General features: G+C 37.0%; 2 protein-coding genes across 5 annotated transcripts in view; both read left to right on the top strand.

Annotated features, from left to right (window-relative positions):
• LOC127877531 (uncharacterized) overlaps window positions 1-13,620 on the top strand; it is a 28,785-nt gene extending 15,165 nt beyond the window's left edge. For 2 of the 4 annotated variants that reach the window (XM_052423481.1, XM_052423483.1), the window contains exons 3-6: window positions 7,612-7,778; window positions 9,291-9,416; window positions 9,758-9,823; window positions 10,245-13,620. In XM_052423481.1, coding sequence (XP_052279441.1) covers window positions 7,619-7,778; window positions 9,291-9,416; window positions 9,758-9,823; window positions 10,245-10,885 — 993 coding nt within the window. In that variant the 5' untranslated portion in view covers window positions 7,612-7,618 and the 3' untranslated portion in view covers window positions 10,886-13,620. Of the gene's footprint in view, window positions 1-5,457; window positions 7,779-9,290; window positions 9,417-9,757; window positions 9,824-10,244 lie in introns of all 4 variants that reach the window. The other 2 variants (XM_052423482.1, XM_052423484.1) reach the window with 2 other exon arrangements.
• The window catches only part of LOC127877524 (adhesion G protein-coupled receptor B1-like), a 469,993-nt gene that overhangs the window by 450,315 nt on the left and 3,264 nt on the right, over window positions 1-16,414 (top strand). The window lies entirely within an intron of this gene.

Consider the following 16,414-nt stretch of genomic DNA (forward strand, 5'->3'; position numbering starts at 1 on the left):
AAAATGGAGCAAACATTATGTTTTTCTAATTAATCCATCATAAACCCAAGCCATTTTATTTTCTGCCAGTGCACGAAAATCCCAAAAATTTAACGACCTTTAAATCACACTATGCGACATACCAATTCCTCAAAAACATTACGTTCTTAGGAGTGACATTTGATAAACAGTTAACCTGGAAAGATCACATATTTAACCTAATTACTCGATGTAAAAAAGACCTAATTTTTTTTTAGCAATTCCAAGACACAACTGGGAAACCGACAAAAAAAACCTCATGCGCATATATAAAGCCACTATCTGGGCAAAAATATATTATGGTAGCATCGCGTACCACTCTGCTAACGACTCACTAATAACTACGTAATACTATCTGATTCGCTCAGCGCTTTGCAAGGGTTAAAAATAGGTACATGTACATCCAACACGCAACCTGACTAAATATATTCTGTCTTAAAGGAAATTACTAAATCAACAACTAAACATATCTCGCTTAAACTTCTTTGGAGTCTGAGTCACGTAGGTAGTTTGGGAAATGAACATGCTGACTAACTCGCCCGCGTAGGATCTCATGAGGGTCTACCTTCAAACCTACTCCCTAGCGCACGCAAACTGATCGCAATCATTAACCAGAAAGGTTATAACGAATAGGACCACCGCTGGTCAATATACTGCGGTGATCATGATTTCTCGCTATTTAATAACCCTTGTCATAAGATCAACATATACAGTCCCATTAAACGGCAAGATAAGGCTTACACGCGCCTGAGACTTGGGATGTCGCGGCTGCATGGGGACTATTACAAACCCGTCCCCTGTCCGCAATGTAACATTCCTAATACATTTGAGCATCTTTTCTTTTTATGTCCGGCTCACACCGTGCATTCCATAGAACTGAGCGGCAGTATACTAGCGGCCTACAAAAACACTTAATATAGATCAAAACCTATTGTTGATGCCGCCCGACGACATCGCCTCACGGGTACGGCTTCATGTGTTTAAATTCCTGCGTGACACGGGATACCTAGATAAAATATTACCCTTTTGCTGAGACGTTCACTTGAGAGCGCGCGCAGTGCTTTTGGTAGTACTAGTGATACTAGCGGGTCTCTGACTATAATCAGCACTAATCAAGACAGTGATGACGGGCTAAAAGGGAATACCCATAAGCCCAGTTGTCTAAACACTCAATACCACGTACCACGTGCCCGTGCCGATCGTTCCCTAAAGACTTCATTAAACCAAAGGGTACATATATAACATTATCGTGAAGAAAAAAGATATACAACGAGAATAGCTGAATACTAGTCATATGCATAACCTTACCTATATATGCCTTTCTTACGTATCCCGAACCATAACCTGTCAATATCCTCAACTATTCTCTGACTATAATCAGCACTAAACAAACCAATGATGACGGGCTGAAAGGGAATACCCATTAGCCCGGTTGTCTATGTCTGTCCCACACCCAATAACTCTAACGATAACAACTGAGCAGGACGCCGACGGGCTGAAAAGTATTTCCCATAAGCACTTATGTCGTTGCCCTGCTTACACACCAATTGTAATGGCCGGTAACAGGCTGATGTAACGCATAGCAAAACTCACACACTAAAACGACAGAAGGGTACTCACAATACGCATATCATTAGGCCGAATGACCACTATGGTAACACTTTAATAAAAACGCTGTATATATCAAATCAGGGTTCCGCGAGACCCTCTTACTTTCCCTATCTTAAGCTGTAACCAGCTACCGACTACGCGTATAACACACTTCCATCCATCGGTGCAAGATGCAATAAGTGCGAACATGGTTCCACCTCATCTACCCACTGTGCTCTCCTAACAAAGAGTACGCACACAGAAAGTGTAAATAATGTTTAATCTAAATATGACTGCTTTATGTTAGATTCAAAATGAAGTTATATGTATTATAATATATTGGGAAGAGCATGTCAGTAGCGCTAGCGGTGTGCACCTGGCGAATTTCCATCACGCCCGCGCGATTTGGCATTGATGACATGAACCACTTAACATTCGAAATTATTAAAAAAAAAAAAAAAAAATGGTGGCGGTTTACTCTTGTCTATCGCATGCTCTCTCGTACTTTTCTATTTAGCAATTGGCTTACAGTGCTTGATATTTGTTAAATGGGCGACGAGTAAGCAGTAAAATTTAGGGAATTTTTTTTGTATACCCTCCCTGCAATTTTCTCTCAAAAGTAATATAGCGAGACTAATATAATATCACCACATGTCTGCATATAACAGGTACCATGCCAATCTTGAAATATTTAATTGCATATTTGTATCTATGTTCCAGTATTGATTTATATTTACGGGGAGCAATAATACTCCATTCAATCCCATCCTCTAACTACTCAGAAACTTCTTATAACTACTACTTAATAATAATTCCTTAGTCTCATCATGCAAGTATTTATTTCTCAGTTTTCGTTCACTGCTCATATATATGGTTGTTATTTTTTGTGTGTATATGTTTAACCAATACTGTAAATACTATCCTAACTGACTAACATGTCTTCCGCGTAGGGGGGGGGGGGGGTGCAGTGTATCGTTCTCTGCACCGGGCACTTAAAAGAACCAGTGACGCCTCTGGAATTGGGGCGTTTGCTATATCTCGCTCAATCCCCCACTAACACCTCTCTTGAGGCGGAGAGCACAGTAACAACACACACAATTTGATAAAGAAACTATACACAATCATATATAAACATGATGACGGTGGTAATGATAATACATGTAATACCAATAATGGTGGCAGTACGGAGAATAAAAATAATAATGACGATGATGATGGTAATTATAGCGATGATTGTGATGATGACTACCAGTGAACATGAAGGTCTCACGTGCCACCGTGCACGGGTGTATTTGTTCTCAAAAATATAAATAAATAAATAATATTTGTTTTCCGGCACAAACCTGGGAAGCCGGGGTAAATTTGACCTGCGTTGGCTTAATAGTAAATATTTTCCCCTGATAGGTCACAGGGACAGGTCAGTACATAAGGTAGTCATGAAGACTCAGCGATGACCTGTAAATAAACTCTGACATACACACAAAGTAAAGTCAAAGAAAGGCAGTACGCTGTACACTGGTCCAAAATAGGGGAAGGTGGTTTCACCGTAATACACTTCTGTCATATTATTGTTACTAGAACACCCTTCGGATTGTTACCTCTGGCAGTCACACCATGCCAATGGGAAATTAATCACCACTAAATAATAATAACCTCACGTTAATAGGTCATCACATCCTACAGGCGTATTATATTACTTTGGGTTCTAATAAGTATTTCCAGTTATATAAATTACAAAGCTAGTCCCAAGGCTAAAAAGGCAGACTTTGATCTTCAAGACGTCGAGCCAACTTTAACGATAAAAAAAATAAAATGACTCTATGGTAAGTAAGTGCACACGGCACAATGTGGGATATTGTCATTCTTTGATAACGGAACTGGTTAAGAATGATTTACATTTCTGTGAGCCTAAATAAACTAATCACAAGACGAGATAAGAGATCAGCTTTTATTCCAGTCATGGGCCTTTCTAGGCACATGAAACAAAAATAAAATAATAACATGCAATTTATAATATCATATATAAAACAACGGAAGAAACTAAGGCTTGAATTTTCTTATCATTTTAACACAAACAAGTGAAGATTGTGTAACTAAAAAGCCTTTGCATTATACTAACAAAACATAATTTTATGTTAGACTAACAACGATAAAAACATAAACTTATGTTAAAGTAACAACTATATGAGACTAACAACTTTTTAAGAAACAGGAGCATATCTTTTATGTTGGCAAATGCTTATCCGACAAAATTCGAATGGCCAACGTCGAAAACATGCAGTCTATGGTAACAGCCAGCATTAGAGATTAATTTACAAGGATTGTTGTCTTTCAGTAAGTGAATTATAGCCAATGCTCAAGCTTAAAAATGCTAAGGTATAATACATTTACACTGCCTTCAGAAAGCTTCATCAAAAACACGTGTTAAAGGATTAAATCTTAAGTTTAATCAAATGTTTAATATAAAACGTGTTTCATATAAAGATATACAGGGAGTCAAGCTCCGGAGTGACAATTTACATGGTGTATATTGATGTACAGTAAGCTTTATACAAGTATAATTTCATTCTAATATGTTACACCATAACAATAACATGAGTAAATCCATTTATATTTTGACACACTTAAGTACACCTGAGCTCATAGTGCTTTACGTGAACTATTGTGATTACCCTATGTCCGACATTCTTCGTCGTGCGCTGTCCGGTGTGCGTTGTGTGGTGTGTGATGTGCGTCATCATGTTTGAGGTTATGACCACTTAAGAAGCCATGTTTTTCATCCGATCTTGTTATATGTCACAGGGTGTAAATTCTTATTTAGTTATTTGTTATTAGTGTCGAGTAGTTTTAGGTAGCTCTGATATAAAACCTAGACTGTAGTCTTAGTTGTTTTATAGCTAACATATAGTTGAATCTAACCTATTCTGAACACGTGCATGTAACAACCAATCATTCACTTTCCCTCCGATATTCAGTTGCCTGTTGAAAGTTGTTTGAGACAGCCATTGCATTTATTGAATTGCAATATTATATTATTTGTGTGGGATATTTTGGATTCCTGCAGGTAACTACTCTAAATCTTTTATTTATGTTCTCTGTCAATTGTTTGTATTATTATTTAGGACATCTGACGGTTACGGTTGTGTTTATTAGTTATTTATTGAAATAACTTATTGCGAGTCATATTCACGCCGCCATGCAACGCTAGTCATTATTAATGTGTATTCCACTTGAATGCATACATATATTATCTTGATTATATATCTAATGGCATGTATTAATTGTTCCTATTTCAGATACCTTTATCGATCAATTAAACATACATTTCGATTGATTCGATTGTTTGTCGTTCGAACCCATTTACGCAACTTGCGCGTAGCTAGGCCGGCAACATATAACTAAATCAGAATTTTTTCTAGACAGTATCTAGCTCGAGTTTTAATCTGGTTCACATTCGTCCTAAATCTAGATAATTAGAAAATTATTTCACGGTAATACCCCGAAAAAAAGCAAATAGCCTCTATTTGCAAACTATACGATAGAACGTATCAGTTTTTTTATGCGTTGGGTGAAAGGAACGGCAATCAGATAGACTTAAACCTATCTATATATAATTCGGATTAGCTTGGCTCTATTCCCGGTAAACAATGACGGAAACACACGAAGAGTTACGATCTTTAATTATGCGCATTCAGATGCCACGCCGCTTCACAAAAGAGAACAAAGAAAAAATTTGATTTATTAGAATCTTCACGTTATTTAATGGAATATGCATAATTGCATAGATATATTTATTTAACAGCGTTACACTTCACGGTATACATCGATAATCTAACTCCAAATTACCAGGTTTGGAGTTTTTTTTTCCAGTTTTCGATTGCGCACTGGTCGATTTCATTTGTTTGGAAATGGAGGAAAGAAATCAAAGAATTTCTGTAGCGATTTTGGGGCATAGTTTTATCCGTAGACTACACAAGAGCTTTAGGTATCATTCCCTGCCTGCCAACAATGACCTGAGGGAATGCGAGGCGATCCATATGGGGCTGGGTAGACTGTGCGTTTGCGAAAATAACCAGAGACATGTAAGCACTGACAAGTTTAAGCAGCGATATGACAATATCCTTAAACTACATAAGCCACAAGTTGTTGTACTTCAGCTCGGTGAAAACGAGACTGTGAGATAGGCATGAACTCTAGGATCGTGCCACTAACCGTTGCATGTACATTAGAGGAGATTGGCGTACTGCTTTTGAAGGACTATAATGTGAAGCAGGTTATTCTCTGTGAATTGTTCACACGTGAAAAACCTCGGAACGTCAGTGTAGAGGAATATGAGGCAAAACGACGTCATACAAATTCAATATTAAAGACGTTATTGGAATCCCATCCATCTATCACATTCTGGAGTCACATACGTATCTTCGGTGCCCAGACACGAATCTTTGCAGCAGACGGGGTCCACCTGACCCAATTTGGTCAGCTTCGCTTCTACAGGTCGTTGCGGCACGCGGTTATGAGAGCTGTGAAGAATCATACATAGAGGTTTCTAGGGGAGTATAGTTTACGATATCTGTAGAGCACTGCTGATGATTAGGCAATGACATGTAAGGATTATGTAATAACATCGAAATGAAGACTGATCTCATATGTCAAGGTCATTGCTTATTTAAATTTGGAAGCAGTATTAGATATCAAGCTAAATGAAGACTATTAATTTACATAATCATTGGTAAAATAAGTTTTCGAACCAAACGTACATTTACTACAGTATTTCTTTGCTACAGATTATAATATATCTGTACAAATGAGTTGTTAATTACATAATGATTGCTTCAATTTTGTAAATACAGCTGCGGGAATACAAAACATAAGGACAATGTCCGTGTATGTTAATATAGTCTTCCACAATATTTGGTCGGTGAGCCATTAAATGCGACCTGGTATATTGTTTTCATGTAGGTTGTATGGTTTTATTTCATCTATCTTTAATATACCCAATATTCCATCGCTTTCTGCAAGCAAGTAGACTTTATCGAGGTAAAATATGTTCTGTTAATGTGGTTGGGCTCTTTGATATTTGTGCAACCCCCCACGTCTGCGAGCCATAAGGCTTTAACGCGGTCACATTTATGTGAATTGTGGGGTTTTTATGTTTGTTGCCACTCTCTGCGAGCCATTTGGTTTTAACGCGGTCACACTATTTGTGTGAATTGTGGTTGTTTGTTTTGTCATATATCCCACTGTCTGCGAGCCTGTCGGCTTTAACGCGGTAACATTTAGTTGAGTGTGCGTGTCATATTTATTTGAATGTGAATTGTGGATCTTTTTATTTAACCATTTGGTGCATACTGCGTATTATATCCCACTGTCTGCGAGCATGTAGGCTTTAACGCGGTCACATTTGATTGAATGTGCTTGTCACATTGAAATGAATGTGAATTGTGGATGTTTTTATTTAACTTATTTATATGTATATATCCCACTGTCTGCGAGCCGTAGGCTTTAACGCGGTCACATTTGATTGAAGGTGCTTGCCTCATTTAATTGAATGTGAATTGTGGATGGATTTATTTAACTCATTGGTGTTTTAGAATATCCCTCTGTCTGTAAGCCTGTAGGCTTTAATGTGGCCACTTTTTGTTAAATGTGCGTGTTTCATTTGATTGAGCGCCAATATTTTTTGTTATTTTGGTGTTTTGTTGGGCGCAGTGTGCCGCATGTAGTGATTACTTCCATTACTTTGAATATGGCTACTGTTTATCAAAATAAATGTTTTGCACACAGATTATTTTGTCTCTCAATCCTGAGGTTATTATTAACTACTGGCAGACTGTGAATTGTAGATGTATTTATCAACTACTTTATATGTGCTGTAAATTATACGTATAAACATAAATACCATGTATTCGGTACGATAGTAGAGTGGCTTAACCTTGTTATTGCAAGATGAAGTGTATGCGATTCATTTCAGGGATAATATGTTTTGCTTTGAATTCATTTCAGCCCCAACATGCCCCCAAAGAAACTTGACGAAGTAGAAGTAGAAAGGAAAATTTCAGAAATTTTGGGCAACAATGCGCGCCAGACAACTACAAATGACCAACATGATCAGCATGTCGATGGGGGGCATCAATCAATTCCACATGAGGGACCCCAGACAACCAAAACAGGTCAGCCAATCAAATCAGGTCAAACCCCCAAAACAGGTCAAATAATAACTAATGATCCCTTACCTACTCCTGTCAAGTGGCAAATATTGGGGACCCTTTTAGATGGTTATGATGCTGAAGACAAAAAATATCTTGTGGAAGGTTTTAAGTTAGGTTTTAAACTTAATTTCTGTGGTGATAGAACTAGCTCTGATAGCCCAAATCTTAAATCCTCAAAAGAGCATCATGAAATAGCTTCTAAAAATTGGCCAAAGAAGTTGACGCCAAAAGAATCAATGGCCCGTATGAAGAAAGACCCTTTCCGGAATTTAAGATATCGCCAATTGGCGTTGTTCTAAAAAAGGACCCTGGGGACTTTAGAATGATTCATCACCTGTCATACCCCCGTCACACTGGAACTTCTGTAAATGGTCAAATCCCGTCAGAGTTCACAGAAGTTTCGTATGAAACTGTGGATGACGCCATAAAAATAATCAAATCCCTAGGTAGAAATGCATTCATGGCAAAAACAGACATATGTTCAGCATTCCGTATCATCCCTATATGTCCATCTGACTATGGTCTTCTAGGTTTTAGGTGGGATCACGAATACTACTATGACAAATGTCTTCCAATGGGAGCCTCGAAAAATATGAGTTTAATTTTGTATTCCTATGTTGTGCCAACTACTGTGTTAACATGTGGGGGAAGATAGCAAGCTATCTTTTTGGCCATTTTCTTAAGAAACCTCCACATTTTACCCAATAGCATAATTGTTTTATCTCATGATGTCTTAAGTATGTGTATTGGTGTATATATTGATATATGTTTTGTACTTTTGTTATGTATTAAAAACGGTCAGTCAATGCACATTTAACCACAGCATATGTTTTGTTTGTTACTTTCACCAAGTGCATACATGCAAACTATGCGAAAGAACGTATCCGTGTTTTTTATGCGTTGGGTGAAAGGAACGGCAATCAGATAGACTTTAACCTATATATATAAAATTCGGATTAGCTTGGCTCAATTCCCGGTAAACAATGACGGAAACACACGAAGAGTTACGATCTTTAATTATGCGCATTCAGATGCCACGCCGCTTCACAAAAGAGAACAAAGAAAATTTTTGATTTACCCACCTCCCACCCCTACCACCTCACAAATAAGCACTTACCCGCAGGAAATAAATTGTTTTGTTATTACTACTCCATGCCATTTTCTTAAGAAACCTCCACATTTTACCCAATAGCATAACTGTTTTATCTCATGATGTCTTAAGTATGTATATTGGTGTATATATTGATGTATGTTTAGAACTTTTGTTATGTATTAAAAACGGTCAGTCAATGACCATTTAACCACAGCATATGTTTTGTTTGTTACTTTCACCAAGTGCATAAATATTGTATGCATAAACAAAGGGTTAAAATACCAGTAAAAATTATATTGGTAATATAAATAATCACAACGAAGGTGCAGAAAAAGGTTAACAATATTTACACATATTTAATCTTAGTTTAATCTTTTCAGGGCCTCGAATTGAAGTACTAAAATCATACTACGATACATCAAAACACATGCGTTTTAATGTAGTGCTTGTGATGAAACACACAGCTACGGACGAATACTGGACATTATTTTTTGCGGCAATAAATCGTAGGTGATAAATGTCAAGCTAGAATAATTTAGTAATTAGTGTAAATGGAACCTGAAAATACGCAAACAGACAATTGATCTAATTAAAAGAATCGATGATATTAAATGTGGACATTTTTGTGTTATAAATTGGAATTATTTAATAAGGTAATGCTGTGTAAATAAATAAATAAATATATACTAGTATATATATGATATATGATTTAGTCCATATTTCCTTTAAAATTGATCCATCACGTTAGAAAACACAAAAATATCATGTTTATTAGTTCTGTTTTTCCATAATATCATAGAATGAACGGAATTATATTTAGATGAAACTATTTTATTTTTCCTTACAGATCTATTCGAGTGCAATGAAGGCATGTTTGAAACAAATTGCGAGTGTTTTGTAATCTACACACCAGGTCGGTATTTGCATAAATGTTATAAATAATTTAAGCTAAGAGATTGGAATTGAAGTTTAAACTTAATGAAAATGAATGCTCGTCAAATCAAACACGACTGAAGGATTGTTTGACTGACTTTGGTCAACTTAGCACGTAAGCTGTAGACAAATCTCCTTTACATATTTCGGCCATGTTAAACAAGTTATTACGATAACTAATGTTACGAAGGAAAGAAACAGCTCTTTGTTTGAGTGCCATTGTATATGTCTTTACTTTAATATTACAGTACGCAGGAGGAGAGGAATTTCGGCATAGATTCGGCGTTTCGAAGTAATTGGTCACAGTAAATGTGAAATCATATATTATCGTCCGCAAGAAATTGAGCATATGAACTGTCCTGTCAGTGACACTAAAGTCAAGGATAACTTTATCTTTCTAGAAAGTACCACTGAAGTCCAGAGTGATTTGAATATGACAGTAAGCAACTCGGAAGACCAGATTGGTATCATGGAATTGCAGCATGGGTTGAACCGTCAAGCCGGAAGCACTGAACTCAAATATGATTTAAACATGGCATTCAGTAATAGTGAAGTCCGGGCTACTTCGAACTGCCAAGTTAGTTACACTGATGTACTTGATGGTCTTAACGGTCTTGTCAGTAACACTGATGCACAGGCTGTTTGTAACGGCCCAGTCAGTGACACTGAAGCCCATCGTGTTTTAAATGGTTTTGTAAGTAACACCGATTACCACGATGGATTAATCGGTACGATCAGTCATACTGACGTCACTGATCGTTTGAACAGCCCAGTCAGTAGCACTGAAGTCAAAAGTGGCTTAAATATTTCAGTCACAAAACCTGTTTTAAATATTTCAAACACAAATATCATAGTTCCGATTAATTCGCATGTCACTAACTCTCAGACAGAGGCCAATGTCGATGTGTGTTCTACAGTTGCGAAACCCATGGTTTATGAGCATAAAGATTACAAACCTACGCGTGTGGCATTCGAACAATCGAACACACGTATGAATATTTTTTTCCTCATTGGTTTTTATTTGTTATTGTTGTTATTCTGATTTTCATTTTCATTTTTTTAGATAATATATGGCCAATTGATACCGTAGATTAAAATTGTTGAAAAAATGCAATTAATGAAACTCATAGCAGCAGTTTGTTTGGAAAGGAGTGTTTTGCTTTTGAAATAAATATTTCTATAACTTTACACAAGCCTTTGCTGTAATGATTAAATGTGTGTAAGCTGTCGTATACTGCTTATAAATGGTATGTACTACCCACCTGTGTACAATCTGGAATCGCCTGTTGTCCAACGTGCGTTGTCCATCGTTCGTGCGTCGCACACAATCTCCATTTAAAAAATGTCTCCTTTACCGCTTGGAAGATTTTCACGAACCTCCATATGAATGATGGGTGACTTTCAAAGCTGTTAAAATCGTTGCGTTCAATGCATATATAGGTCACAAGTGATTCTGATTTTCAAACTGAATAATTACAAAATCGTCGTCTCTGACTTCGCAGTGGTCAGGGGTGTTATATGCGGTGTGCAACATCGTAGTAGTCTATCACTTTAATCCTGCCCCTGGGTACAGAACTCGCCAAACTAAAGGGATAAAATCAATGTAAATATCTGTATTGCCACTTAAAAAAGCTTCTCTGAAACCACAAGTCCCACAGCTTTAATGTTTGGAATATAAAATTTGATGGTGGTCCTGAAGAAAAAGTGTACAACTCATGCCCCGTCCGTTGACAAAACATTTATCGAGGAAAATTCATCAGTTCAACATATATCCTTATTATAACAAACGAAATCGACCGTCATACATATTTTTACTACTGTGACCGAATGAATTCATGCTGCTTTTGGTAAGGCAATTCTGTTGTTATGTTTTAATCGCAACCTCTTTTTGTTTATCCAAACTAAAATCAACGAAAAAGACAAACGAAAAATCACAATCGTTGCTGTTTGTACACGCGCTTCTCGTTTAGGCTAACCGGGGTCCAGACTTTTCCAGATGGGGTTTCCTCATAATACTTCAACACAAGACCACCCCGACATTAAAAAATATCTTTCATTAAAAATATTTCCTGGAAATTGCCTCAGGTAGGAGTGGTGAGAAAAACTCCGGGTCGTTACATTATGGTGCCTCAAGCGCGAAAAGATCTTATTAAATTCGAAATACACAAACACACGAACGCACACACACACGCACATACACACACAAATAATATGAACCGAAGAGACCAATATATCAATGAAAAGTAGGTTGGCTATCAACAATATGTATTGTAGTAAATTTCTAAATAGTTGTTTGCCTCATGATAACCAGTTTTTTTTGTCGTGGCAAATAGTAACCAGGTGCACTAACTTTGGAACAAATAGGACTGGTTACCACCAAGACCAGCGCTATTTTGTCGTTTATCACGACCTGTAATCTGAAGGCAATGCTGAAGATCGCCGGATGTACCGTTGGCATCCAAGATGAAGAAGGCGCGTTTTCGGAGATAAAAAATAATATATTTAAATGTAAGCACTCAAGTAAAGCTGGCAAAGGCATTTGTTTTTTTTTTAATTGAAAAACAAAATGCGGAGACATCTCTATGATCCTTTCCAGATTTCTAGATGCCTCTGAGTCGCTGCTACAGGTGCAGTCTCGCCTTATGGTAACGTCACTGACGAGCACGCTGACCGAAATATAGGCATTCGGTACGAATATAGAGCGGAACTTTTACGATAAGTCGGCATGAAACTGTTTACCAAAGAAGCCATCGCCGTTTTGTAGACCACACAGTCAATAGTCGTGTGACGAGGTTTAAGGTCGCCGGATATACCGTTGGTCTGCATGAGCGAGAACGCGCGTTTTTGCACTTAAACAAATTTATGAAGAAAACACACTTTTACAGCAAGTATGCGCGCATGCGTTTGAATTATAAATTAAAATATTGATGAATCTCGATTAAACTTTAAAATCTACTTGAGGCACCTAGACCGCTGCTTCCGATGCAGTCTTGCTTTCATTTTGACGAATTAAAATAGCTTTTGCGACTACTCCTATCTAGTAAATATATCGATTAATGTCAATTTGCAATAGCATCGTTCCGACATGCTGGAAACTTTAACGGCTGTAAATTCATATAACAGCGCATAATTATCATGCATTAATTATTAAACATAAAATATAAACATTTTTTACTAATTGCATTAGTAGAATGTTTATAAAAACTTACAAGTAATGATATTCCTGGCCTGAAAACACTACCACTGTTCAAATTGCATATTGTTCCCATATAGCACTGTGTAAATTGAAAGTTGCCTTATGTTACCTCATTGGTTGGTTATAAATACCTTGTTTTTCTATACATAGTATTCGATTTAGACGAAATAAATAATTTACGTAAAATGTCATATTAGTTTTCATTAAAACTTTGATCTTGTCATATGTGTTTATTGGCGTTATTAATTGTGTTATACTTATTTTTGTATTTCATTAAGAATTATAACGTGTAGCCCTTTTTTGTCAACTGTTTTTAGAAAAAGATTCGCGCCCTAAGACACGAAAAATTGTTAAAGTGACACTTTCATTTAAAGGTTTAATGTAAACAATATTTAATGAAACATTTATTTTTGGTATTTATACATTGACATGTTAAATTCGATGCTTGTAAATGTGTTTATTTTTGTACAAGATGGCGCCGATATTGTTAATTTCAATAACTGTTAACATTCTGAATATTGTATAATAAATTGAATAGTGAATGAATTATCATTTTATCTAATTAAAAAATACATAATTGACGTGTTCTTACTTTATTTATAAACGTATATAAAGCTTTTATACTTTTTGTCCGTTGCATTCAATACCGTAAATACATATAAAAACATTGAGGTTTAAGATCATGCAGTCATTTTAACCAGCAATAAATCGTACACAAAAACGAAAGGTTAAAGTTCAATATTGATAGAACTGATTAAGCACGAGATCAACGACCAAAAAACGAAACATTCGTACGCACACAGCCACAAATGCACAGATACACACACGCACTTACGCACACATGGACAGTCGCACACACTCACATTTTGTGTAAAATGTAATGGTTAGTGACAAATAAGGATTACATTAATTATTTCGCCTCTTTTATTTCTGGTGGAAAATCAAATGGGAGCATTAAAAGATTGGAACTTTTCACGCGCTAAACTTGGCGCGGATACAAGCGATGGTATGCTGAATGGTATGTATTCGAAGCATATAGAGAAATCGAAATAGCAAGTATAAAAAAAAAAGCCATTACTAGTTGATAATTAGCGATACTAATTAAAACATGTGTAATAAAACTATCATTAAACTGTTCATGTCATTCCAACCCCGTCAGAAATAAAGAGTTGTTGCCACTCGACGCATGACTTTTCTGAGCTCGGGACAAATCGACAAGAGGCAGTTGCGATCGGGCGTTTGAATTGTAATTTTTGACTGTTGGAACGATCACGCTGGTGTACTAATTTCTGTGTGTGAGAACAACATTGTTTCAATTCAATGCCGAAAGTACATCGGAAAATTACCGACCGATGTGAATTCTTCGTCGTGGAATTGATGGGCGGTTATTCAGGCAACGGGTCTCTTTGTTTTGATATGCGCGGTTCGGTAGATTTTCATTACGTTGTTGCCTTTTTATGCAATTAAGTTCATTTTCGCCCAATATTCTGCATGGCTATCGCATAGTCTTTTCAAGGGCGCTGTCCGGTACTCCGGCTGCTTTTGTCACATGCTTTCAAGCAGCAACAACCCGCGATCACTTTGAAACCCATACATGTATATGGAATCTATGTACAAACGTCGATATCAAAAACAGTTTTTATTGAACTCCGAATAATTTCTATTAAGAATGAGAACCTTGGTTCTCGCTTGAAGATTGCACATGGCTTCAAGAACCCAAGTTTTCAAATGAGAACCTAGGTTTTCAGGAGAACCTAGGTTCTCATTTGAAAACCTAGGTTCTCATATAAACCTAGGTTCTCATTTGAAAACCTAGGTTTTCATGAGAACCTAGGTTCTCAGAATGATAGGTTCTCATGAAAAACCTAGTTTCTTGGGATTATGCGTCGAACTGCTTGCCATATCCGTGGTTTTCATTTGGGAACCATAGGTTCTCTGAGAACCTAGGTTCTCTGAGAACCTAGGTTTTCAGAGAAACTAGGTTCTCATGAGAACCTAGGTTCTTTGAAAACCTAGGTTCTCTGAGAACCTAGGTTCTCTGAAAACCTAGGTTCTCTGAAAACCTAGGTTCTCTGAGAACCTAGGTTTTCAGAGAACCTAGGTTTTCAGAATTACGCGTCGGACGGCGTAAACTTGCTCGTTTGGAATACGGGACACATATTATTCAGGGCGCAGGATCAATGGGGTTCACATATGATTACACACGGGCTGGACAGAATGAAAACATTCCGTTAAGAACTTTATTTTTGCAGATATCTCAAGTTATTGAAATATGTTTGCAAAGTCTTTAGCGCATAAGTTTTTATTGCAGTGTTGCCGATATCTTTCGATTGAATAATGCATTATTACACATAATCAATAGAGATAAAACTTGTATTTTATACCATAATGATTGCTTTCTACATGTAGGTCACAGACATACTTAAAATAGAAAACTGTACCGTACAGTCGTTTGAGGCCCGAACAAGGGAACTGAATATTTGAAACTCATTTAATGCTGTAACAATGTATTATGCAACGATTGATCTGAATTTTTAGTCTCAAAATAATATTTACAATTAAAGATGTATTTCATAAACAGTTCAATTTTTTATTAACGTGTTCAGACCAATGTCGACCGATTACTTTACTAATTTCATTCCTCAAGAACACCCATGCACGGAAACATGAACAAGAGTCGGTCACCGACGGCTAATGCCTGTTGTAACAAATATTCTTTGTCGTCCTCGCCCATTCCGCTATCCACGTTTCGAAGAATATTACTGAGCATTGTCTGAACATTGTTCAGAAAATGCTCTTGGGGAGAAACATTCACGGTTTCACGCCTATTTCTATTCATTTTACACATATGCCGCCAGCGTGTACCAAGCAATGGGAGACAACTGGAGGTTAATTATGGCAAGCGGTTCGACGCATAATCCCAAGAAACTATGTTTCTCATGAGAACCTAGGTTCTCATGAGAACCTAGGTTTATGAAATCCCAAGAAACCAGGTTTCTCACGAGAACCTAGGTTCTCATGAGAACCTAGGTTCTCATGAGAACCAAGGTTTATGAAATCCCAAGAAACCAGGTTTCTCATGAGAACCTAGGTTCTCATTTGAAAACCTTGGTTTACGCTTGAGAACCTAGGTTCTCATGAAAAACTAGGTTTTTCATGAGAACCTAGGTTCTCAGAGTCACATAGAACTTAGGTTCTCATGAGAACCTAGGTTCTCATGAGAACCTAGGTTCTCATTCTGAGAACTTAAGTTCTCGTTTGGTATCCTAGGTTTTCACAAGAACCTAGGTTCTCATTTGAAAACCTAGGTTCTCATGAGAAACCTAGTTTCTTGGGATTATGCGTCGAACCGCTTGCCATAGACCGGCACTCGTT

This window comes from Dreissena polymorpha, chromosome 4 (assembly GCF_020536995.1).
Source record: "Dreissena polymorpha isolate Duluth1 chromosome 4, UMN_Dpol_1.0, whole genome shotgun sequence".
NCBI classification, from domain to species: Eukaryota; Metazoa; Mollusca; class Bivalvia; order Myida; family Dreissenidae; genus Dreissena; species Dreissena polymorpha.